This window comes from Trichosurus vulpecula, chromosome 2 (assembly GCF_011100635.1).
Source record: "Trichosurus vulpecula isolate mTriVul1 chromosome 2, mTriVul1.pri, whole genome shotgun sequence".
Taxonomy (NCBI): domain Eukaryota; kingdom Metazoa; phylum Chordata; class Mammalia; order Diprotodontia; family Phalangeridae; genus Trichosurus; species Trichosurus vulpecula.
The window spans coordinates 211,741,516-211,768,459 of NC_050574.1; the positions used below are offsets into that span (position 1 = coordinate 211,741,516).

General features: G+C 38.8%; 1 protein-coding gene across 2 annotated transcripts in view; it reads right to left on the reverse strand.

The window, feature by feature from the left end:
* Positions 1-26,944, reverse strand: part of RBMS1 (RNA binding motif single stranded interacting protein 1) — a 259,213-nt gene that overhangs the window by 50,220 nt on the left and 182,049 nt on the right. For both annotated transcript variants that reach the window (XM_036745567.1, XM_036745568.1), the window contains exons 3-4: positions 25,550-25,608; positions 11,653-11,744 (exon numbers count right to left, since the gene is read on the reverse strand). In XM_036745567.1, the coding sequence (XP_036601462.1) occupies positions 11,653-11,744; positions 25,550-25,608 (151 nt within the window). The remainder of the gene's footprint in view (positions 1-11,652; positions 11,745-25,549; positions 25,609-26,944) is intronic.

The window sequence follows — 26,944 nt, forward strand, 5'->3', positions numbered from 1 at the left end:
GTTGGATACAACTGAAACACTGAATAACAAGAAGACCTACAACTAATTCTATACTATCATAGGATCTGAATCTACACTAGACAGAGGATTGCCTTTCAAGCAAAGTCTTATTTCTCTCTTCCCCCCTCCCCCAACTTCCCTGCTAATACTTTCATGGGTTTTAGCTTCCCAAGACACTGGAAATATTTTGGGGATGAAAGGATACATAGCTATGTGTAACTGCAAAGTGAGTGTGAGTCCTGAACATGGAGTCTAAAGACCTGGGTTTGAATCCTGTTTCTGTCCTCATACTAGCTGTATGACCTTGGGAAAGTCATATTATTGGGTCTCAAATTTTTCTTCTGTAAAATTAAGGTGATGGATGGTCTTTAAGAATCTTTACAATTTTTGAAAATCTATGTGTTTATGAATTCTAATATTCTATGACCTCTAAATGCATATTTTATGATTTTCAACTAACTAATCGACCAAACAACCAACACAGGGTTCTCCCTAAAGTAGTAGCCCCTGGTGGACCTTATGACCTGGCCCAGCCAATTGACATTTACACTTAAAAGTATCCATGTTTGGTTGCAGTTAGAAAAAGATGATGCATACAGTGGTTGTCTTCCTATCCAAGGGATATTAGAATACTTGTTAGAATCCTGTATGATAGATATTTGCATATACCACTTCTATAGAATGTACTCTCCTCATCTCTGCATCACATAATCACCATCTTTTAAAGACTGACTTTCATTTGGCTCAAGGTCTCTAATCCCTGTCAAGAAAGCCTCATGACTGTATACTCATCCAATCATCCAATGTTCCTCAGGGGATAGCAAATATTCTGATGTGTCACTAAAAGAATTCAGAGTTTTAGAGACCTTACAAGTTTAATGTTTAAAATCATTGGGGAAAAATACTAAGAATTTATCAGGCTTCTAAACTGTTTACTTCATGTAGGTTAAAGCACCTTTTCAAGCATTGAGGTCCATTAAACTAAGAAAAAAAGGCAAACTCTTTGCTAAGTCCCCAATCCATTTATGATGTAAAGTGACATCCCTTCTCAATTAGAAAACGACATTTACAACCATCTTAAGTGTAGTTACTCATTTTTCTCAAATAATTATCTTCAGCATTCCTTCTCCTAAAAAAAGTCCAGTTAATTGAAAGGAGTATTATCTAATAGCACCAGTCATTTTAACATCTAATTTACCAACTGCATTGAGCATTTAAAAAAACAATAACAACCAATTAACAGCAATACTGTTTTAAGTAGAACTTTGAATAAGTCATTTTGACTATTACAAATAGCCAAATTAACTACAAAGGACATATGAAGATGCTATCTGTATCCAGAGAAAGAACTGATAAATAGAAGTGTATATATATATATACATATATATGTATAGAATGATTTTTACACACACACACAAGCTGTAACAAGTTGTACATAATAGATTTGCAGTTTCATTTGCAATCATCTTTTTATTATACTGTTGTGAAAATGCTCATTTCATTCCATCAATTAATACTAAAATAAATTTTAAAAATAAAAAACAATTAGAATCACTACTCTGTTTTTACTACATGGAGAATATTTTAAAACATAATGCTATCCTCTATTTTATAGGTAGTGGGCAAAAATAAAAGGGATGTGGGGGCAAAGGATACCTTCATTTCCCAGACATGAAAAAAGTTCAACAGCTTCTCTAATAAGTAAAAAACTAGATTCCACATTGGCTATAAGAGAGAGGAACAAATGAGTACTAATGTTCACTTAAGTTGAAAAGTGGTGCTCAGAGGTGTAAAGCTCTCAACCGTCATCTGAAAGAAATTAACAATAACCTCCCTGTGTGTGTGGAACAGTTCCTAAAATGCAAGAAAGGGACTTGGCAGGATGATCAGACATCTGTTTTCTCTTGCACTGAATAGGGTCACCAATCAACAGATAGCCATTTAGGACCATGTGACTACATGCTGCTCACAGCATGGTGAATCTTCTCTTCAAAGAGGGATTAAAATCCCTGCTTGCCTTCCTTCTTGCCTGTCCATAGAGAAATCATTTTCAAGTTTCCTATCAGATTGTCAACTAGACAAATATCAAATGTACCTTTAATTTGTGATAATTTGACGATATTCAGAAATCCTTATGAGGTAATCATCTGCCCATATGAGTTTTTCTGTTAACAGATAGCATCAATGTCATTTTCAGTTACATGGCTATCATTCAAAGATGAAGCCCTTTTTGCTTGCTATCTCACTTTAATTTTTGTATGTAACGCAGCTTAAACATTAGTGAGAGGAATAAAAGAAGGTTAAGACTCTTAAGCGAGAAAGGCTGAAATAACAATCTGTGTCATGTTAGCCTTCCCAGTATTGTTCCCTCTTTGATTTCCTGCAGTCAAATTTTAATAGACAGCTAGCTGGGGTGGGATGGGGGATGGAAGTGGGAGTAGTAGTGACAGAGGAAGAAACATGCAGCTCTGAGAATTCTAGAATGTGACCTTTTGGCCATCTTCCATCACTGGCTAAGCTTCTTGGATTAAGACAGGCTATTAGAGGTTATAGATAGTCCTTTTTCCTCCCTGTTCTTAAAAAGTACAGATCTGCATCAGCTACTAGCTATCTGCTAAATTCAACAAATTAAATCCTAGGCTTCTGCAAAATTTATTTGGCAAGTTTTACCAAAGTACCTTTCTATTGAAATCTGAACTTTTCTTTTTAAAAATATATTTATTGATATCTTTTGTTTTTATATCAATCGCATTTCTCAATGTATCCCCTCCCCAGAAGGTCATCCCATATAACAAAGAATACAAAAAGAGAAAAAGAGTTCAACAAAATCAACATGCCAAAAAAGTGTTGACATTATCTGTTGTGTTCCATACCCATATTCCCTCAGCTCTGCAAAGAGGGGGAGGGTAAAGATTCCAGCTACTGGAAATTTCCACAAGGATTAGAGAAAATGCTTTTCCCCTTTAATTTGCTTCTTTCAATATGAGAACAGGCTACAGTTGATTTAATATCCCTTCTACAAGATAAAGATAATTTTTTAAAAAGGAACAAACTTTCTAATTCAGTTTTGAATATCTATAGGGCACCATATTAATTATCACATACAATGCTGTATCTACCGTCATAATTCTCTCCACAACTATTTCCTGCTCTGATTTAAGTAGTTCACAGTCTAATAGTGGGAGTGGGGGGAATGGGTGAGGAAAAAAACTGTACAAATCAGATGTCTACAGGACAAATTGAAGATAACCAAGAGAGGGAAGGCATTAGCACTAAGGCAGAAAGGCTTCCAAGTGAAGGTGGGGTTTTAGCTGGTGCCAAAAGAACTCAGGGCATGCAGAAGGCTGAGATAAGAAGGAAAAGGTAATCAATGAAAGCAAATGGAGTTGAGATGGAGTGACTCATTTGAGGCACAGCTAGGAGTCCAGAATCACTGGAAGGAATGGTACCTGGGGGTAAGTTAGGTGCAAAAGTAGGAAGGGATCAGATTATGAAGGTCTTTGGAAACCAAACAGGGTATTTTATATTTGATCACTGATGTGATAGAGAAATACTAGCATTTATTTTGCAGGGGTTAGGAGTGGGGAGGAGGGGGAGAGACATGTGGTGTGTGTGTGTGATATGATCAGACCTGTATTTTACAAAGATCAATTTCACAACAGAATGGAGGACAGATTGTAGTGGAAAGATACTTGAGGCAGGCAGACTCACCAGCAGGCTACTGTAATAGTTTAGGCATCAGATGAAGCCTGCACCAGGGTTGTGGCAATGTCAGAGGAGAAAAGGGGGCATGTACTAGAGATCTTACAAAGGTAAAATTGCCAGGATTTGTCAACAGACTAGACATGAAAGGTGAGAGAGAATGAGGAATAAAGGATGACACCTATAAAGTTAGGCAACTGATAAGATGGTGGTACCCTCAAAAGTCCTAGGGAAGTTTGGAAGAAGAGAGGGTTGGGGAGAAAGACTATGAGATCAGACATGCTGAGTTTAATATGTCTGAAGGAGGCAGCTAGGTAGCTTGGTGGGTAGAACTGGTGGCAGTCAGGAAGACCTGAGTTCAAATCCAGACTCAGATAGTTACTAGTTGTGTGATTCTGGGAAGGTCACTTAATCTCTATTGGCATTAATCCATTGGAGAAGGAAACAGCAAGCCACTCTAGTATCTTTGCCAAGCAAGCTCCATGGACAATATTGATGTGCTGTGGTCCACAGAATCACAAAGAGTCTGATGCAACTGAACAACAACAGGACATTCAGTTTGAGATGTTTAATAAGCTCATGGAGGGATAGGTCAGGAGAAAGGTTAAGGCTAGATAAGTAGATCTGAGAATCATCTGCATAGGGACTACAATTGGGAGCTGATGAGATCACCGAGTGACATAGGATAGAAGAAGAGAAGAAGAGAGCCTAGGGCAGAGCCCTGGGGGAACACTCACAGTTTGTGAGTATGACTTGGATGAAGATTCAACAAAGGAAACTGAAAAGGAGTTGAAAATCCTGCAAAAGTTTCTGAGAAGGAAGTTAGACAGGTAGGAGAACCAGGAAACAGTGCCACAAAAACCTAGAAAGAAGAGGGTAATTGATAATGTTAAAGACTTCAGAGAGGTCAAGAAGGATAAGGATTGAGAAATAGTTATTGGATTTGGAAATTAAGAGACTTTTAGTAACTTTAAAGAGAGTAGTTTTGGTTGAATAATGAGACTGGAGGCCAGAATGCAGTCAAGAGAATGAGAGGAAAGGGAGTGGAGGCAGCTGTTGTAGATGGACTTCTCAAGTTTAGCTACAAAAAGGAGGAGAAATACAGGAAGGTAACTAACAGATAAACAGGTTGAGGGGGAGTTGAGGATGGGGTTGATATAGATATAGTTGTAGGCAGTATGGAAGCAGTCATCAGACAAAAAGAGACTGAGATAAATGAGACAGAGGGGATGATAGAAGGGGCAATCTACTAGAGAAGATGGGGTAAAAAGGGATCACTTGTGTAGGCAGAGGGGTTTGCTTTGGCAAGAAAAGTTACCTGTTCATGTGAGATTGGAGTGAAGGAAGAGACAGCAGCGGAAAACATTTGAGTGACGTGAGATAAGGAGGGGAGAAAAGGGAGTTCTGCGTAAATGGTCTCAATTTTTCCAGGGGTGGGGGGAGGAGGAGCAATGGTAGGTTTGAGAAGAGAAAGTTTTAGAAAGGACACTATGGGATAGTCAATCAGGAATATACAAAAGAATTGCCTAGCTGATGTGAAGGCCAAGTTGAGATTATAAAATCTAGTGGATCTAGTCAGTATGGTTTTGTGATTTTCTCCAAATTTGTTCAGCAGCATGTGAGCAAGAGCAAAAGCAGCATATGATGATAGTAGTAAGGCTGAGGCTTGGAAGGATAAGACCAGTGATAGGATAAGGGTGCAAGAGTCTCAGAGAAGAGGATAGTACAGTATTTAATTGTTCCATAGAAGGGGCAAGATAGGTAATAGAAGGGAGTATAGCCAGCATAGGTATGATGGTCTGGGAAAGAAATGAGGTGAGAAATTGGAGGTCACAGTGAAGATAAAGAATAGAGTTAGGGGTTGTGAGAGAGAGAGGTAGAAATGACTGTGATCAAATAAGGTAATTTCAGATTTCATGAACATAGAAGTAGAGCATGTGGATGATGGCAAGATCAATATGGCTATCCTTGTGTGTAGCTAAAGTGGGGTGGAAGGAATAGGTCATAGGAAATAAGCAGGTTGGGACTTTGATGTTTGAGGGGGGTTCTCTCTCTCTCCCTCTGTCTCACAGTATGAGGGCAGGAACTAGACAGGAGAGAAAGACTGTAAGTAAGGCACTGAATTTATTGAAGAAACCAAAGAATTATCCTGGAGGTCAGTAGACATTAGCTACAAGAATTTTGATTAGATGGTGGATATGGACTGAATGATCTTCAAAAGAAGAAAGGTTACTGAGCAATAGTGGTAGACGGTGAGCTTGGGGCTGGCAACAGGGAGAAAGGAGTCTTCCAACTCCCTCATCTTGACCAGTGAGTCAGGGAGAATAAGGGAAAATGCAACCAGGGTACCAAGGGTAATCAGAGAGGCTGTGCCATGGTGGGAAAGGGCTGGGGTGCGGGGTGGTCAAAGTCTCAATGGAAGCCAAAAGATAAAAGGAAAGAAAAAGATATAAGATGAAAAGATTATTTCCCTTGGAGCAAGTGTTTCAGAAGGCAGTGGAAGAGATGGGTAGAATTAGAGCAGCGAAATAGAGGGGTTAGGTTGAGTGGTATTGGAATAGGGGAATAGGCAGTGGGGAATAGAGAACAAGCTTGGATGGGACTTATCAATCACTGTGGAATGGGTTCAAGTTAAATTATCAACATCTTTAGGATTTGGCCTCAGGATAGAGTCCTCTCAAATCCAGCAAGCAGACCAGTGGAGGGAGCCAAAGGAATGGTGTTTTTTTTCCTGTCTCTGCAAGGAAGGCCAAACAAGGAGACCACCAGAAGGAACACAATGAAATGGGGTTTCTCTCCATTCAGGCAGGAATGAACAGGCCCTACCAAAAGATAGGCAGGAATAGGTGAAGATATCTCCAAGCAGTCAGGATAAGTCCAGGTGAGAAGAACTGGCTGGCACATGATGGAGTGGTGTGTGTGTGTGTGTGTGTGTGTGTGTGTGTGTGTGTGTGTGTCCTGAGGGCGGGAAGGTTCCCTGGCAAACAGAAAGAGTTAAGGCAAAAAGATGGAGAGTCATTCCCTAATAGATAAGTCCTCAAAAGCTATGAATAGGTTTTTTAAGAGAAGAAATGAAAAGTACCAAAAAGAAGATGAAAGATTATTTTGTTAATAAAAGAAATGTAAATTAAAACAACAGGTTTCACTTCAAATCCAGCAAATGGCTAAGATGTCAGAATTTTCACCTAAAATAAGAAATTCATGGTGATAATTTTGTTTCCCTCAGCAATATGAAAAGGCTGAGTCAACTTGACTGATATTCAAATACCTGTGGCTCCAAGAAGTCTAGGTATTTTAACACATATCCTTTTCCAAACCCCAAGCCATTCTCTTCTAGCATTTAAAATATCTCTGATATTTTAATAATGAATGTTTTAAAAGTCATTTCCAAGAAACTTCATGTTTATCCAGGCTATGGTGATCTGAGGAGATTTGTAATTTGTAAAATCTTGGCAATTGCCAGTCTATCAATGAACACATAGTAATGGTAGCTATACAAAGAGGATGTGGGTAGAAACCATTATAGTCATTTTACAGAATCAGCCTCTTAAATAGATCTTTGACAGCTCTCATGTCAACCCATGGGAAAGAAAGAATTCAAAATACATTATTGACAAGATATATGATGTCACTCCTTTCTAAATATACTTTGAGAGCTAATATCTATAACACCATTTCACCAAACAACTCAGATGTTGAAATATATGTGTGTGTGTATGTACATTTTAAAACATTTTGAAAACTAGGTGTTACACAATCACAATAAGATTTAACTCCTAGAAACCATTTTCTTTCAAAAATGCCACCAGGAAAATTGTTCTATCTCATGGGAAAAAAAAATAGTCTACAAAATCTTACTACTCAGCTCTCAAAGTTTTCATTGTTTGTCAAGTTAAAATAAACATTTCCTTCCCACAAGTTAAAAATGAACCAAAATGAAGGTAGCCCAACCCTAGGCTCTAGTTCCCATCCCATACTACCACTTACTTTGTGATTAAAGCATTCAAAAAGAGAGAAGTCATGGGCGACTTTTCTGTAACAACATACCCCCATCCTTCCAACATTCAATCTCTCTCTCTCTCTCTCTCTCTCTCTCTCTCTCTCTCTCTCTGACACACACACACACACACACACACACACACACACACACACACACAGAGCTAAAGCTATTATCTGTTGTCTTAAGGCCTTTCCAGATAACTTGTCTCTTTAACATGGAGTCCCTGGATTTTGATAAGCTTTTCTATTCACCTGTTTATTCAGTGGAGTAGTTCTCCACTGAAGGACTGTATAATGTCATGACTATATTTCATCACTTCAATAATGCCCTGTTTTCCACCTGTGAATTCCCCTCCCCTTAATGTTTTTACCATTCCTGCCCTACTCACTAATCCCGATCAACTACTACAAGCTACCTTTTTTCATTCCTGCTCCTAAACTGCCAAATAAAAGCATTTTCTCACTAGATCTACTACAACTTTAGGTTATTTTACTTCAAAGGGGCTCTTGATGCCTCGTGGCAATAGTTTCTTTAGCCAAAATTTGTTATACAAATTCCCTACAATTTTCACAACACTTCTCCTCTTTCTAGGGAGCTAGGTGGTACAGTGGATCAAACACACTGAGCCTGGAGACAGGAAGACTGAGGTACAATTTGGCATCAAACACTAGCTATGTGATCCTGGACAATCATTTCACCTCAGTTTCCTCATCTGTAAAACAGGGATAATAATACTTGCAAAGCATTTAGTGCAGTATCTGACTCACAGAAAGCACTACATAAATGCTTATTCTACTCCACCCTCCCTCCCCACTCTAAGCCCTCCACTCCTCCCTTCTCTGCCTATCTCTCTCAGCTGGTGATCTCAGTTTTTTACTGAAAAGATGAAGGCTTAGGGGAATTCCTTCCAACTTCCTTCAAATCTCTCAACTCATCTTCTCCTTCTTCTCTCTAGTTTTAGAGCATTTGGTCTTCTTTCCCTGCCATAGCTCAATCTGCACTCATGATCCTATATTCCCCTCTATCTCCACTCCATGACTATCACTCATATTCTCTTTCAGAAATCTTCAATTTCTCTCCAACAGCTCCTTCCTTTCAGTCTACAAATATGTTCACTCTCCACCCCAAATCCACTAATAAATCTCTCAGCACACACAGCTGATCGTGGAACAAGTTAAAACTTAAAGGGACCTTAGAGGTGTATTTAGTCTAACTGTTTGATTTTACAGATGAGGAGCCTGAGGTCCAGAGGAGACAAGAGACTTGTCCAAAGTTGGAGCTGGTAAAAGGCAGAGGATTCAGGTTCTCTGATTCCAAAACACTCCATAAATCTCTTTCATACCTCTTGCATCCATGCCCTTCCTTTATACTCTTACTATAACTGCTCTAGATTTATTTTAAAGTATGCACTTCTTTTCAACTTGACAACTGTAACAGCTTTCTTTATTGTTTTGGTCTCCAGTTTATTTTCTCTTCAATCCTTCTTTCAAACAGCTGCTCAAATAATCTGTTCTGATCACATCTGCTCCCTACTCAAAAATCACCACTGCCTTCCCATTGCCTACTGAAAAAAAATTTTTAGACTGAAGATCCTTCACAGTTTGAATGCAATCTACCTTGCTAGGCTAATCTCATAAGTCAGCCTCACACAGTCTACATTTTAGCCTAAAAAGCATATTTTTCATATTCTGGTCTCATCCTGCCCTCTTCTCTGTATGTGCTTTTATTCTTTCCTTTCATTTTGGAATGAACTCTGTTCCTGTCTTTCTCTGTTGGAGGTTCCTCTCCCCTACTTACTCCATAAAGCTTTCCTGGCAATTCCTTGACGAGGTAAGGATGCTCTCAAATCTCACAGCACTTTGGACCTACCTATGCTTAGCACTTACATTCTGGCTAGTATCATAGTTATTACGTATCTGTGTCATTTTCCTCTAGTATATTGTAAGCTCCATAAAAATAAAGGCTATGTCATAATTCATTTTTAAGTTCCCTATACCTAGAATTGTGATATATTTTACATAAATAGATTCTTTTAAAAATGATTGTTGAATTGGATTAAGAAGTAGCAGGAAGTAAGCTAATTTTTCTTCTATTTCAAGAAGCCAGATAAAAAAATGAAATAATGAAAAGTATTTTCTAAGTGTAAAGTTGATTTCCAGTCTTGAAAATGTACTTGAGCAATTATAAAATCATAGGCAAAAAAAATCTTTGTAAGTAGACAAATTTCTTAACAACCTCACTGCCAACACAAACTGTTGTAAGATATTCCAGGATTCTGTATTTGCAATAAGGTACAGGAATGCCAAATAAAATAACAAGTAGTTTGGGTCATTCTATCAACAAATATTTACTAAGCATCTTCCACATTTAGCGATAGTAAGAGAGGAATAAACTCATTTGCAAATCATATAGCCTTAGGTAACCTTTCCTTATCTGGGGAAAAAAAAGAATAATGTCATAGCTGTACGATAATGCTAGACCTGAGATCAGGTGATCGTAAACTCTCTTGTAGCTTTGATCATAACTGATATTTATACAGCATTTTAAAATTTGCAGTTATATACATTATTTCATGTGAGCCTCATAACCCCAATGAAGTAATTAATACAGATTATTGTTATTGCCGTATTATAGATGATGAAATTGAGGTTTGGGAGAGACAGAGTTCAAATACAAGTCTTCCTGATTTCAAGGCCACAATATGCAGAGTGTATCAAAAGTCTTAGTGCATTTTATAGCTTTAATAGCATACTGTACTAAGCCTCTCATTGCCATAGATTTACAGAGGATCTGGTCACTTCTGGAGATGCATGAAATTAAGCCATTATAGTACCATTAGGCACTGGAATGGTCAGCAAAGGCCATTGCAGTAGACTGCAAGAGGGAATATACATCTCAAAAGGCCTAATTTGGGCACAGGCAGTTAAAAAATTTTTTTTTTTGCTTTGCTTTTAAAGGAACCATAATAACTTTGCTTGCAAAAATAATCTCCCTTAGTTGGTTAAGTTTATTTGAGTCCAATCACAGTGAAGTATTATAGATAAAATGTGTGTCTATGTGTGTGTGTGTGTGTGTGTGTGTGTGTGTAAATTTAACTGACATAAAACAAGTAAACAGTGAAAGGGAAAGATCTTGCATTTTACAGAAAATATGTGTATTCACGTTTATTCTGCTACATTGAGTATATGTACATTGAGTATTAAACATATGGTTTCCATTTTGTAGTCCTGGATACATCCTAGGGCATTCTGGGTAGTTCAATTGCTTTTCATCCGGAAAGCTATGAAGAGCTAGGAAAACTAGGTTGAAACAAAATCCATTGCCTATCACCTAGCACTAAATTTGTACACCTCAATACTTAGCTAATCAATATGTGTCTAAGAATTCATCAGAAAGGACTTTACAACTTAAATTTGCTTTTAGATCTGACTTCATATGCTTAGAGTACATGTGTCTTTCTTTATAGAAAGAAGTTTGCTGTTATTTATTTGAAATGGGTGGGCTCTGCAAACTATTGTCTTACTGTAGTAGGGTTGAATTTGACTACAACAGCACTTGTTTATAAAACTAACAGATACTTTATAGTTTAAAAGCAAACATTCAGCTGCAAGAAGAAATGCAGCCATTAGCTCCCTCCTATACCGTGAATATAATTTACAAATTTTTAAGAAAAGTTTTTGCTTTTGGGGGAAATTATATTTTAGGGAATATAATTTTCACAGACACAATAGCTACTGGTAGGCATGTGGGATAAAGATGGAAGACAGCATGCCAAAAATGCCTTTTAAAATACGTAGCTGAGATTCAATACTGGCAAAGTTATTTGTCTAACTGCCATCTATATGTGCAATGTCATCCTTATCTGGCTTGTTGGGATGGTTGATTGAGAGGGCAGGATGCCTATAAAACATGACTAAACACCAGAAAACCATTCCTAGTTTATAGCTTACCTTTGCCATCTGGGCTTGAACTCCAGTAGCCTTTAGAGCTGAGACTGCTTTCTGGGCAGCAGCTGGACTGTCAAAATCCACAAAACCATAACCTAAAATTAAAAACACACTTAGACTGAGAAAAAGCGATTAAAATGGGAATATACATACATACATGTGTGTGTATATGAATGTGTGTATTGGTCTACAAACCTTCAAGTTCAATATACAGGTACATAGACCTATGAGTGCCAACTATTATTATGAACATCAATACTGACACTAAAAAGGAAGAATGGATAAAAGAAAAAAAAAACCCTCAAAATAGACTATCACCACATACTTTCTACAGAAGATAAACAATATAAACAAAAGGCAAAAAAAGGGGGGGGCAGCTAGGTGACTCAGTGAGTAAAGCACCAGCCCTGGAGTCAGGAAGACCCGAGTTCAAATCCGGGCTCAGACACTTGACACATGTACTAGCTGTGTGACCTTGGCCAAGTCACTTAACCCCAGTTGCCCTGGCAAAAAACAAAACAAAAAGGCAAAATGAAGAGGCCAAGAGAGGCCAGAAAACACATCTGTGACAGAACACTTGCTCTCCTTGCTAAGCTGGGGAAAACAGCAGCAGAGGACATTGCAGGACCTTCATCACTTCATGCCTCAACTACTGGAATAGCTTCTTTGTTGGTCTTCCTATTCAACTCTAGTTCTTCCACACTCTAGTCTTTTCTCCACTCAGGTACCAAAGCATTCTCACTGAAGTGCAGGTGTGACCATCCAAGATCAAATATTTGGCTTTCATAGTCCTTTATAATCTAGCCCTGCTTCCTACCTATTTGGTCTTCTTATACTTTGCTTCCTTCTACATACTCTATCCTTTCTGCCCCTTGTACAACTCCATCTCTCAACTCGTTATTTTCCCTAGTGTCCTCCATGTTCTTCCTCTCCTGATCTCTGCATCTGGCTTCCCTGACTGTAATGGTAAGAAGGGTGGGACTTTTTTTTTTCTCTTTCGGAATGCTAAGGTAATCAAGTACCTTTGAGTCTTGACTTCCAAATGTAATGGCAAGCAAAGTGGGACTTTTTGCTGTTCTTTTGTTTGACAGCTTCTCAGCACTGAGATAATCAGGTGCATTTGATGAGTCTTGCCATTGTTTCTTTGATTGAATAAAGAGTTTGATGACTTGCTTAAGAAACAAGAAATCTAGTTCACATGGGGTTGAGTCTCCCTCTGACCCTGAGAAGGGTATACAAGATCTGAGGTCGGCCTTTTGTTTTGGAGCTCTCACTCACTGGAAGAGTGTCATGTGATTTGACCAAAGGAGACTCTGGGTAGCTGTTAAGGAGCCCCTTGGCTTTGAAAACGCAGATGTTGATGCTTCTCTTTCTGGTAACTGTATGTATTGCTACAGGTAGATGGTTAGAACATTGTCTACTGGTTTGTGTTTATTTGCTCTGTTTATGTAATGTATGCTTGTAATTTCTGTTTGTATACTCTCTGAACTTCAGGGTGCTAGCTTTTCTCCCAGAACTAAGTGAATGATATACGTATGTTTAATTAAAGTAAGATTGTAAACCCCTTAAAGTTGCTTTCCTTAGAAAAACAGATCAAAGAATCTGTGCTGGCAGTCCTTCTGTGTGCTGGTGTTATTGGTCTTACATAGCCATAGTAACCATAGCAAGTCCCATTGTTGTTACACTGACTTCCTTCAAGTCTCACTTAAAATCTCACATTCTGCAAGGTCTCTGCTATTTCCCTTAATGTTTCTGCCTTCCCACTGAGGAATTTATTTTGTACATGTCTTATACATATACATATGTATATATGTATATGTATATGTATACACACACACACACACACACACACACACACACAGAGTTTTCTGCATTTAGTCTCCTCCACTAGAATGTGAACACCCATAGGTCAGGGATTGATTTCATCTTTCTTTATGTCTTCAGCACTTAGCAGTGCCTGGCACAGAGTAAGCACTTAATTCAGTCAGCTGGTTGACTGAATGACACTCCAAAGCTTTGTTCTCAAGGAGATAAATTTCTATTGGAGAGACTGGCCTGACAATCCTCATGGAACAACAAGCCAAATAGGTCAAGGATGACTATGGTCCACACTATTACGGAGTTGGGTGGTCAAACCATGGAGCTAAACCAGGGTTTCAGAATTTGTGGCCTTGGGGCCACATGTGGCCTTCTAGGTCCTTGGGTATGTTTTTTTGACTGAGTCCAAGTTTTACAGAACAAATCTTTTTATTAAGGGGATTTGTTCTGTGAAGTTTGGATTCAGTCAAAGGGCCACATTTGAGGACCGAGAGGGCCATATGTGGCCTCAAGGCCACAGGTTCCCCACCCCTGAGCTAAACTATCAGTATGTATATCTTATACTGCAGATGGACCACCATATTCTGGAGGGGATTCAAATCTATTATAGAGCCCACACTACAGAACACTAAAGGTGTGCTTTGTAGGATTCAGAGATTCAGAGCTTCATACTCAAGAGTATTTTCTGAGTATGCTTTATTTGCCTTTTTCATGAGACTATATGCAACTCCCCCACCCCCACCCCCACTATCTTAGCATTACACTATGCAATTGGCTTAGAGCATGAATTCAACTTCACTGGGAAAATGAAACATCAGCTATTTACTGACCCTAGAAATCTGGGCAGAACTTCCTGCTGCTTCCATCTGTTTTGGAGTCAGAAGTTGAAGAAACTGATACCCTGTCCCTGCAATGACTCCCTGCTCAGTTATCTCAGAACCCAGGAGAGTGAGGACTAGTTCATCTGGTTCCTCTTCTGTGCCATGGCAGGTAAACTCCTAGCTCCTACTCTCAATATCTCTGTGAGTCAGAATTGACCACTGCAAGTTACAAACCTACTGCCTTCCCTCCACCTTAGTGCCCCAATTTTCAAATCTCATTCTTAACCATTTTAGACCTAGCACCCCATCTTTCACATCCTTTCTTTCTATTCCCAACTCTATTGTGATAGAGTTCTTCATGTTGAAGAATGATATCAAATTAATGATGGATCAATGAAAAAGCAGTCTCTGGTGATTTTTCAGATGCAGAAATGGTGGAAGATGTGAAGAAGGCTGAGGCATCTTACCATGTAGTTAGTACCTGGGTAGAAAGTGCATGGTGAAAAGACTGCTAGTTTGGGAGTCAAAGGATTGGAGTTTGAATCCCAGCTCTCCAGGTTCTTTCCATCTCTCCCAGTCCAACATTCCTGTCCTCACTTCCTTCCCTTTATGACTTTGATCTGAGGGTTGATCAGTTTAGCTACACTCTATCTTCTACTTTCAAATTACTCTCCCCTCATTGTACTGCCATGCACACCTTGCCAATCTCAATTCCAGGTTACTTTCACCAGTTTTCCAAGCTCTGACTCTCTGGCTGCTGAAGACAGAATGGAAGAATAATTCAGCTGACTGTCTGACATAAATGTATATTACCTAATTTCAACTCAGTCCTCATTAAAACATAACAATCCCTTTATTCTTCCTCACTGGCTCATTACATTCTCCTTATAGTGGGTCTTCCAAGCCTTCCCTCTCACACCATCATCACACCCCTACACTGCCATCCTTTCCTTATCAGCAGAGAAACTCATTTTAATGAGGAAAAAAAGTTATTCATTATGACCTCCAATTTCTCTTCAGCTCAACATGCTAAAATCCCTCCACACCATCCCCAATTTCACCTCCTTTGTTCCTGTCTCTTAAAAGGAGTAGTCTTCCCCTATGCAAAGGTCATTTCCTCTATCTGTGCTCTTATTAGGCTCAACCCCTGCTCCAAAACCAGCTCCTGAAGAAGCTTGCCTTGCCTCAGCTTTTCCCTTTCTTGCCTTCATTTTCAACATGTTCTTGTTGGTTCCTTCTCTATTATCTGAGAACATGTCCACGCCTCTCTCCTTAAAAACAAAACAAACAAAAGAAGCTTCAATCTACTCAAGCTACCATCTAGTATCACTTCTCCCCTTTTCCAGCTAAACTTCTAGAAAGGGTTGTTTGCACTTTTCTCCATTTGCTTGCCTCCTACCTATTCATTACTTAACCCCTTGCAATTAATCTCCAAGGTTACAAGAAATGAGACTCAGAGAGATTACAATTTGCCCAAGATCACACAGTTAGTAAGTGGTAGAGCTGGGACTCAAAATCAGGCCTTTGTACTTCAAGTCTCATATTCTTTCCACTATACCTCATCTCCCTTGGCATCAATTGGTCTTGCTTCTCTATAAGAAGATATTTGCAGTCAGTCTTTTAAAGTCCTACTTAAAAACTCATTCACTCCATGAAGCAGTTTCAAATAAACAGAGCTTTATCCTGTTAATCCTAAATACTTACCACCACCTTGATCCTCTGGGACTGTGACTATTTTTGTACAGTTCTATATATAATTATTTGACATATAAATGGATGATGGTTATTTCTTCCATTAGATTCCTACTCTAATGCCTCATCATAAGTTCTTAAAGGCTGTGCCAAGTCTTGCAGAACCTATCAGGTTGGAAAAGCATCACATATTGGTCCAGGAACAGAATTTGTTGGGAGTATGAGGAATAAGTCTATTTAAGTTCAGAGAGGCTCATCACCAGAGGTTTCATTTCAGTTCATTAAGTGTTTATTAAGTTCTTAATGTAAAGTGCTATACTGGGAAAGATACAAAGACGAGTTTGACAGAGTTTCTCTCTGCTTGGAATATAAAGTGGATGACATACATCCTCTCTCCTTCCATCCCCCCACCCCGACCAAGACACATACCACACATTACCATAATACATATGTCCATACTAGAAAAGTGAGAGGCAGCTGTATTACAATCAATAGACAGGTGGTTTTGGAATCAGAAATATCTGGGTTCAAGTCCCATTGCTGACACATACTGACTCTGTGTGTGCCCTTTAGCCTTTATCACCTGAAGTTCCTTATCTAAATGAAATCAAAGATCCAATAATATATACATAGAAGGTACAGAAAAGGACTATATGAAGTACTATAGAGTGATGGGGGGTGGGAGCAGACTCTCACTAGGAAGAGCAGGGAAGCCTTTAAAGAGAAGACAGTATTTTAGTTGGTTTTTAAAGGATGGGTACAAATTCTGTCCATATGTGAAAAGGTAGAGGCAAGCTATTCCCGGTATAAGATACAATATAAGCAGTGGCAGAAGGGAAGTCCACTCCGTCTGGAGCCAAGATTATGTTGAACGGTAGAATAGGAAGAAAGAAGGAAGGTGCCCAAAATGTAGAGGTGCTTGAATGCCAGACAGAATTTAAACTTCCCTAGGTACAATACAGGAAGCCATGGAAAGGTTCTGACATGATTATACATAAGGAAGATTAGTCTTACTACCAGATAATGATTTTTTTTTGACCAGAGTAAATCATAAAGACAATTATTCAGGTGTCAAGGGGATGTAATCTGTATCTGGGGAAGGAGTTGCCACACCAGTGAAACTACAAGATTCCTAAAGTATTGAAGCATTAGAGCTTATTATGTGCTATTCCTGACTTATGTCATTTGAATTATGAGTTCCTCAAAGGCAAAAAAGTAACTTTTCTAAAATATCTTATATTCCTGTAGATTACATGAAAAAAATCTAAGCTTATGATAATGATAACAACAAAAACTAGGCTTATAAGGAGAAGTATATGTCCCATTTAGGAGGGATGCAAAAACATGATGTTCTCATGTTAATATTTTCTGAATGAAATATTTTAACAAAAGGACATATTAAATACAGTTGGAGAGAAACAACCAATGAAATGACAGTGAACCTGAGGAACTATGATGAATACTAACATAAATAATTTGAGAACACTGTAAGTGGACTCCCCTAAAGGTCCAGATTGAAAAATCAAACACATTTTGGGTATTAAGTCAGAAATCTCTCATAAACACTAATAAGTAACTGGCCACAGAGAATGAGTCTTAAGGTCATTGTACTTGAGGTTAGATCTGAATCAATGTTCTGTGGTAACAATGTCTTATCTGATTTATTATCTTAAGAATGCAACCAACGTCTTCATCATTCTTTTCATTTGTTCAGAATGTTACCCTGGTATTAGCCCATGTTCCAGCTCTATCACATCCTCTATTTAAAACAAAGGTTTTATGTAAAACATGAGTTGTAGGTAATTCTTTTATTTGTGGGCCAAGTTTGAGGTAACCTTTTTTCTTTCTCTAGCCCAATCAATCAATTCTCTAGTACCATTAATCAACTGATAAACATTTAATAAGTGCCTACTATGTGCCAGGCACTGAGGAGATGAAGACAAAACCAAACATTCTATACCCCCAAGAAGCCTACATTAAAATAGGGGAGACAACATGCACATATAGGTATATACAACATACAGATAAAACAGATCCAAAGTAACATTTGGGAGGAAGGAATTGCAAATGAGAAAGAGGGAAATCAGGAAAAGGCAGCATGCATACAGTGGCATTTGGACTAAGTATTTAAAAAAAACCCAGAGATTCTAAGAAAGGGAGGTGAAAGAGGAGAACGTTCTAGGAATGGCAGTTCAGCCAGTTCAAAGGAATAGCTGGAAGATGGAGCGTTGTATGTGAGAAAAGACTGGTTGTTGTATGTCCATTTTCAAAGAGGACCAATGACATCATGGGTAATGTCTTGACTTGTAAACTGTATTGAAGTGGGGCAGAGTTGCACAAAGTTATCAGCCTCCCTTTCTCTTTCTGAGTCATCCAGTTCCAATGGCAGGACAAAAGTCAAGAGGACTGGTGACGGCTTGGGTGCAGTAGATAAACTTGGTGTCTTCTTTGTCTAACCAAGCTCTAAGCGCTCTACAGCGCCTGCTTCAGCCACCTTCACGGTCACTGGAATAAATTGTTCTCATCCACCCATTCTGGCGGAAATCATCACATGCTTGGGGTAGACAGCTCCCTAATTCACTGATGGGTTTGAGGCCTCCTGGTTACCCTCAACCTGGTTTATCCTGTCTGCCAAGATGGTTTACCATGGTGGCCTCCACACATGTTACACCTTTTTGGAGCCAAAGGTGAGAGGTAAGTGATAGGTAGACACCAAAAGTGGATGACCAACCCTGAAAAAGGCTCAGCAAGCCCTCAGACCAGAGATACTAGTCCTCCTGAACACCCCATACACCCTGGAAAGACCAGTAGGCTACACTGATGGACCTTAAAGTGCATGGAGGGAAGTAATGCATAAAAAGGCTGAAAACATGGGATGGGAGCCAGATTATAGAGCTTTTGGTCACTGAGATAGTATTCAGCCACTAGGGTTTTTAGTAAGTAGAGGGGTGGAGAGGGTAACATGGTCAGACTTGGGCTTTAGGAAAATTACTTTGGTAGCTATGTGGATTACAGATTGGAGCAGAGAAAGATTTGAAACAAAGAAACCCATGAGGAGGCTATTGCATTAGTCCAGGCATAAGCTGATTAGGACCTGAACTAGATGGTGGCTATATGAGCTGAAAGGGGTGTATCCAAGAAATGTTAAGGAAATAGAATCAACAAGATCTGGCAACTGATAGGGTATGTAGAGTGAGAATGAAAAGTCAAGGATGACACAGAGGTGTCAAACTTGCATGAATGGAAGAATAGTAGCAGCCTTATGGGAAATAGGAAAGATAAAAAACAAGGTATGAAAAGATAATGATTCTGGTTGTGGACATGTAGAGTTTTAGATGTCTACAGAACACACCAACCGAAATGTCTAAACAGGCAGTTAGTGATGCAGGAATGGTCTTAGAAAGAGACACGAGGGCTGGATGTAGAGATTTGGGAATCATCTACATAAAAGGTGTAGTGGTCAAGTACCTGCCTAGTTCGTAATTTCAAGGTAAAGATACATATCAACCTGACATGGAAAATGGAGGTGGGGGGAGAGGAAGAAAAGGAGAGAGGGACAGGACTGGGGATGAATAGACAAGGAGAAAGAGAAGGATAAAAGGAGATGCTCTCTTCTCTGGACATACATCTTGAATGTGAGGGGAAGTCTACTGAGACCTGTCAAACCTGACTACCCTTATCTATTTCTGCTGATTTGTGGGATGGGACTACAGAATAATATGCCAAATGGAACTTGCTAGGAACTATGATATTCTGGGCAAGAAACTAAAAACTTAGAGGTAGAGATGATATTTTCATTATAGCTGTCAGTTGAAGGCAGATCTGGAAAGTGAATAGAAGGTTAATAAGAAGATAGCGTCTGAGAATGGGATTTGGATGTCTGGATCATGACTTTCAAAAGAACATTAGGCTCTTGGCCAAGGGTGGAGTTCACTGAACAAGAGGGTTTAAACAAAAAAGGGAGGGAGAGAGAGAAAACTACCCACACATCTGCCAAACCAAATACCACAAAGAAAAGCAAGAACAACACTGGAAGAAAAGTATCAGTATAGACAAGCATTTCACAGGAGATATCCAAGATAAGAATCAGCAGCAAAACCCAAGGCTTTAAATGCCCACATGAACTACATTTACCAAATTGAAATAAAACCACCACAAAAAATGTGTGCACAGATACATACACACACACACACACACACACACACACACACACACACACATGATGGCCATTTCACTGACACTAATCTTTGAAAGAGAGTGGGACAACATGACAAGTGCAAGTGCTGATAAGGAAAAAAAATGAGGCTTTGATTTTTTTAAGGGACAGAAGAAAGTTAGGAAACCATAGCTTAATGAACTTAATTTTTAAATTTGGCAAAATTATATAAATTATTAAAATGGAAGGGATTACAAAGATGCTGTGCAAGAATGATACACAGAAATCAAAGATATTTGATAGGTAAAATGACAGACTGAATCTAAGTGCATGAATTTAAATGGGACATATATAAAGTTCTACATTTGTGTTAAAAAGAAAAAATGTTTAACAAGTAAAAGATAAGGATTGCATAGTTAGAGAACACTGTGTCTGAAAAAAATGTAAGTCAACAATGTGACATCACAGTAAAAAAAAAAAAGCATTCTAGAATGTATCAGGAAAGGTAAGTGCCCAGGTCAAGGGAGGTGACCGTTCTGCTTTATTCTGGCCTGGGGAGATGACATTTGAAGCTTTTTGTTCTGTTTTATGAAGGACATTGACAAACTAAAATGCAATGAGGATGTTGAGGAAAGACCACACTGCATTGAGGATGGGATAAAGAAACCAAGGATATTTTGGAGAGCAGAGGACTTCACAAGAGCCTCATAGCATGTTTTATCCAATTTGAATCTAAACAAGAATTTTTTCTACAAGTCACCAAACAAAAAACCAGCCAACATTTGCTTGAAGATCTCTAGTGAGGTCTTAGGACTAATTAACTCTCCCCCCAAACAGGCAGTTAGTGATGCAGGAATGGTCTTGGAAAGAGACACCAGGGCTGAATGTAGAGTATATCTCTCCTCACCTTCAGTATTATCTTGTAGGGTACCACCATCTTCCCAATAAGCCAGGCTCATGACTTTAGTGTAATCAACTCCTCACTCACTCTCACCACAAGTGTCAAATTTTTGCCAAGTCTCATTACTTTTACACTCATAAGATCTCTTCTATAAATCTAACTCACATGGCCACTTCCCTGTGGCCACCATCACCACACTTCATGACTCTTGCAATAGCTTTCTAATTAGTTTCTCTCTTGCCTTTACCCACTCTACTGCCAAAGTGATCTTCTTAAAGCACAGGTCTGACCTCCTCCTAGGGTGGGCAGCTAGGTGGCACAGTGGAGAGACCACTGGACCTGGAATCAGGATTATCTGAGTTCAAATCTGGTCTTAAACTTACCAGTTGTGTGAGCCTGGACACATCACTGAATAACTGTTGGCCTCAGTTTCCTCAACTGTAAAATGGAGGTAATAATACCATTCACCTCCCAGAATTGTTATGAAGATCAAATGATATAGTATTTGTAAAGTACTTGGCATACTTCCTGGCACATAGTAGCCATTTAATAAATGCTTATTTCCTTTTTCCTTTCCCCTATTCCCTGCCACACACACTTAATAAACTTCAGTGGTTCCTTATTAATTTCAGGATCAAATATAAAATTTTCTGTTGGGCATTTAAAGCCTTTTACAACCAGGTCCCTTCCAATCTTTCAATCTCCTTACATTTTATTCACCTCCAAATACTTGTGATATCAATTAAGTTGGGTGTCTTTGAGTGAGTCTTACTAGGTGCTAAACTGCAGGCCCAAACCCCTGTCTACTTAGGTGCTAAGCCTGTGTGGGCATGAAGCCCTCAGGGTCCTAAGGGGAGTTGCTAAGACCAGAGCCAATAGTAGGAGCCTGAGTTCTGGTCCCTCAGAGGACCATGATGGCTAAAGAGTGTATAAAAGAGAGAACAGAGCTATTTGCTTAGGGCTCTCACTTTTGTTGGTGCGCTGATGTGGAAACTCTGGGCAGCTGTAGTTAAGAGCCCTCCAGCTTGTAAACCCAGATGTTCAGACTTTGTTAAACTCTGGAACTATGCATCGAGATTTGAATCAGACAAGGTCTGTCTGTTGATGTTTGTAATTTGTTTGTATTTGCTCTGAAGTTAAGGGTGCTGGCTTTTTCCCCTGAACTAAGTGAATGATATTTGTATGCTGGATTAAAGTAAGATTGTTAACCCCTTAATATTGCTTTCCTTAGTAAAGCAGATCAAAAGAACCTGGGCTTGCAGCATTCTTGTTATTGGGCTTGTGTTGGTTTTTCACCCCCACAGCAGCTGCTAGCCGAATTGTTGAAACAAAACTCTATATCAGGGGTGCGGAACCTGTGGCCTTGAGGCTCCATGTGGCACTCCCAAGTCCTCAAGTGTGGCCCTTTCACTAAATCCGAACTTCACAGAACAAATCCTCTTAATAAAAGGATTTGTTCTGTAAAACTTGGACTCAGTTAAAAGGCTACACCCAGGGACCTAGAAGACCACATGTGGCCTCAAGGCAGCAGCTTCCCCACCTCTGCTCTATATTGTAGCTATACTGGCCTACTAGTTGTCCCTCACACATAAGACGGTATCCCTTGACTTTGCAAGAACTATTTCCCATGCCTACAAAGCTCCTCCCTTTCAATTCAACCTTTGAACTTCCCTGACTTCCTTCAGAACTCAGCTCAAATCCCTCCTTCTGCAGCTGATCTCTCTTGGTCCCACTCCCACTCCACTTTCTACTCCTATTCTTCCAGTACTTGCCTTCCCTTCATCTAATCTTGTGCTTACCTAAGTTATTTACATGTTTTTTTTTCCTACCATGAAAATGTGAACTCCTTTAGGGCAGGGGTGATACATTGGCCTTTCTTTTTATCCTCGGTGCCTAGTGAAATGCTTACTAAATTCTTGTGGACTGACATTCAGTCCTATATTCTTATGCCTTTTCACTGAATCCTGTGCTCAGAAATTCCAAAGAATGGATCTGGAAGGGGGAGAAAATAGATAACACATTGCTACCTACTCATCACCATCTTGAAACCCCCCAAAAGGAGAAAATGGCTCTAACATGTAAAAAGTGAGATGTTTCTTATATGAAAGGGAAAAGTGAGAATCGACCTGGGAGGAAGCTGCCATATCATCACTCTAACCTAGAAACAGATTTGAAGGACATTTCTTGCCCTTTCCAGTCAGTTGTAAAGAATATCTTTTAATAAATCTCTTTTGGACTCATAAGTATCTAATGCAAATGCTAATTAATTTAAAGTAATCATTCATTTGGTAAGAAATTTGCCATCAAACGAAGTGAAATGGATAGAAGTATCTGACTGTGTCTATTTGAAAACTTCTTGAACTTCCAAAGAAAGCCCTCATTCCGAATGCTATAGTAAATGGCCATGATTTATTGATTCAGTCCACTATCTTACTCTGTTGAGATCTTTTTGGATCCTGGCTCTCTGATTTGGTATTAGCTGTTCTTCCCATTTTTGAGTCAATCTAATAAGCACACTATCTATTCTTTCATTCAAATCATTGATAAAAGTGCTGAAAAGAACAAGGTCAAGGACAGCTCCCTGGGGAAATCCATAAGCAAACTCCTTTCAAGTGGACTTTGACCCATTGATGATTTAGTCTAACCATTCAACCAATTCCAAGTTTAACTGTACAAATGTCCAGTCTGTATCTCTTCATCTTTCCCATAATTACAGACAGCATAAGAGGCTTTAGAAGACGCCTACTTCTGCTCTTAATTTGGTTGGTGGCTGCTAGATCCACCCCCCCATCCCATCCACATATATAATAACTATCTTAAAATAATTAATGCACTGTTTTATGGAAGAAGAGGAACTCTTCCTAGAACTAGGTGGAAAAGGGAGAGATTTCATAAAGGAAAACTTGGGCTCAAGAAAAGAAAAACTTCCTCATATTGAGAGCTGCCTAAGAGTGGAAGGGGCTGACTCAGGGTCCAGTAGATTCTTTTTCCCTGCAGATTTTCAAGCACAGGCCGAATAATCAAATGATCATTTGCTGGCAATGGTGGAAAGACAATTCTTGTTCAGTACAGTTGCTCTGATCTCTGAAGTCTTTCCAATTCTTAGATTCTGTGAGATGCTACAATTGGATCAAATGAGATAATAATATGCTTAAAAGGCCATTGCAACTGTAATGAACCATTTTAGAAATTTAAGCTGCTATTATTATTTTTAGGGATAGGAATAGGTCTTGCCTGGAGCTGTGAATTCACTGGATAGAGGAGACACCCCCAATCCCTTGCCCACAGATCTTCAAAGCTAGCTCTCTCCATCCACTACACAATGCTGTCTACTACCATTGTTTTTATTATATATAAATGCCCAAAATATATGGATCCTAGCAATCAGCTTTATATGTGTTTCTAAAATTTCAAAATTTGACTCTTGTTCCATCAAAAATTTATTTAATAAGATACATGGATTATATATGGGTTTGCAGAATTTTTTAAAAAAATGCTTCTTTAATTTTAAGAACTTTGAAGAACAGACAGAAATATGGCTCTTACTCCCACTTCAGTATAAAGAAAATGCCAGCCTTCTTAGAAGAGGCCTTACCGTGGAATGGATTTAAACCTCCCCTGTTTTTTGATTTTTATAAGCTGCTGCTTTAGCCCATATCTAAAGAGGAGAATCTTGTTTCTCTTGACTATTCTTATTAACTTTATTCACATTCATGGGGGTAGAGGTTATACTGAAAAGTCAATTGAATCCATTCTTCCCTTTTCCTAGAAATCATGCTCCCTTTTGTCAAAATGCCTGGAACAAAAAGCATGAGTGTAAGCTCCTAGGCCCCTCCCCTTCCAGTCTTCCACTTAAATTACTCATGAAACTAGATGAGATCATCCTAATTACACTGAATACTGAAGGTCAGTGCACTAAATTAATGCATCAGGGTATTTCAAAGAAGTCTATGACCTCCCCCTTCCCTATTATAATTTGGTCAGTGAAAATGATTCTCCCCTCCTTACCTCCAATATATTCAATAGACATACAGCAAAGAACAATTGGGAGTACTGAAACATGTAATTAAGTACAGCTTAAAACTATTCTGTTCTAATTAATAGAGCCAATTTGCACAATATGTAATCTTTTCAGTTTCTTAGTATGGCAGAATGGTCTTCAGTAAGCAGCTCTAATCTTCTCAAGCACAGAAAAAAAGCTGTTTTCTAACTCTATTTTCCTTTTAAAAGCAGGGGCTAAATGCCAACCAGTGTTTGGCATGTTAACTTCACTGGAGTCAAATCTGAAGTTCTGGCAAAAGGCTTGCTGCTGTTGGGCAGCCAGCCAACTCCACTAGGGACAAACATAACCAATATGCTGATATTGTGCAAGAGAGAAACTTGGAAATAAATAAGGATTGGGGTCCCCTCCCACCAAACAGAGGTGGTTTTGAAACTAAAGCTCAACCTTAAATCCCATCATTTCAATCAGTCATGAGGCTCTGCTTTAGAAAATGATTAATGAAAACATACCTTTGCATTTGTTGGTTGTTTTGTCCAAAATTGCCTTTGTGGAGACGATTTTTCCATATCTGAAACAAAAAAGGGAGAAATCCAAAGTTATATTCACAGAACCCTTTAAAAACAACAAAGCTCACTGAACACATTTTTTTTCATCAATGTGGGACATCTGTCTGCTTATGTTAAAAAGTTATGTACAAAACAGGTTTTTCTCAGGGGTAGAATTTGAGCTCAGTGATCTTAGAAAATCATGGCAAGACTTGCATGAAATAATGAAGAGTGAAATGAGCAGAACCAAGAGAACATTGTATACAGTGATAGGAATATTGTTTTAAGAATGACTTTGAACAAATAAGTCATTTTGAATATTACAAATACACAAATTAAATATAAAGGACATATGAAGAAGATACGATCTGCATCCAGAAAAAGAACTGATAAATAGAAGCATGTATAGAATAATTTCACATATTTATACCTATTGAGGTCTAACAGTAGCCATCTCTATGGCAGGGGAGAGGGAGAGGGGAATAAAAACAAATGTACATGAAAACTTTATTATATATTTAAAAGGAATAGCAAGTTGTACATAATGGATGTGCAGTTTCATGTGCAATCATCTTTTTTATAACACTATTATGGAAATGTATTATGTATTATGGAAATGTTTTATTAAAAAAAATCAAAACCAAAGTTGGGGTATGGTGGCACAGCAATCTTTGCAGCTAGAAAGGCTGAAGACTGGTAGATTGCTTGAGTGTGGGAGTTCCAAAGTTGCAGTGGAACTAAATCTCATCCATGGTATGTCTGGCATTAGTACGATAAGCCCCCAGAAACAGGGAGCCATCAGGTTACTTACGGAGGAGAAAACCAGGTCAAAAATGAAGTAGGTCAAAACTTCAATCCTGACTGGGCCCTGAACTTCCAGCCTGGGTCACATAGCATGTCCCAGTCTCAAAAGAAAATAAATCAGAGCTAAAATGAAATGAAATATGTTGGCTTCAAATTTGAATCTCCAGTTTCTATTCTGAAGTTTAGTTTTGAAGGAGGGGATGCTTTACATGTCAATCCTGGGACAACAGCACAACATTTAAAGGGAATATCAACCTTTTCAATATATTTTGTTCTAATAGTGCTGTTAAATTATACAACCACATCTGAAGACAGGGCAGTACAACTGTCTAGGGAACTAAGCACTCTCCATCTAGCCATTATGAAAAGGGCCCCCCTAAAATGTATTCATTTTATTGCTACAGAAGCTCACAAGTCAATGTATAGACCAAGGTGTACAAGGAGTACAGATAAGAGATTAAATCACCTATTTTTTCATGTCTCACATACAGACAAGACTAAAATATTCCTAGATAACTTTTAAAAAAAGCCTAATTTTCTCAGACATACCTACAG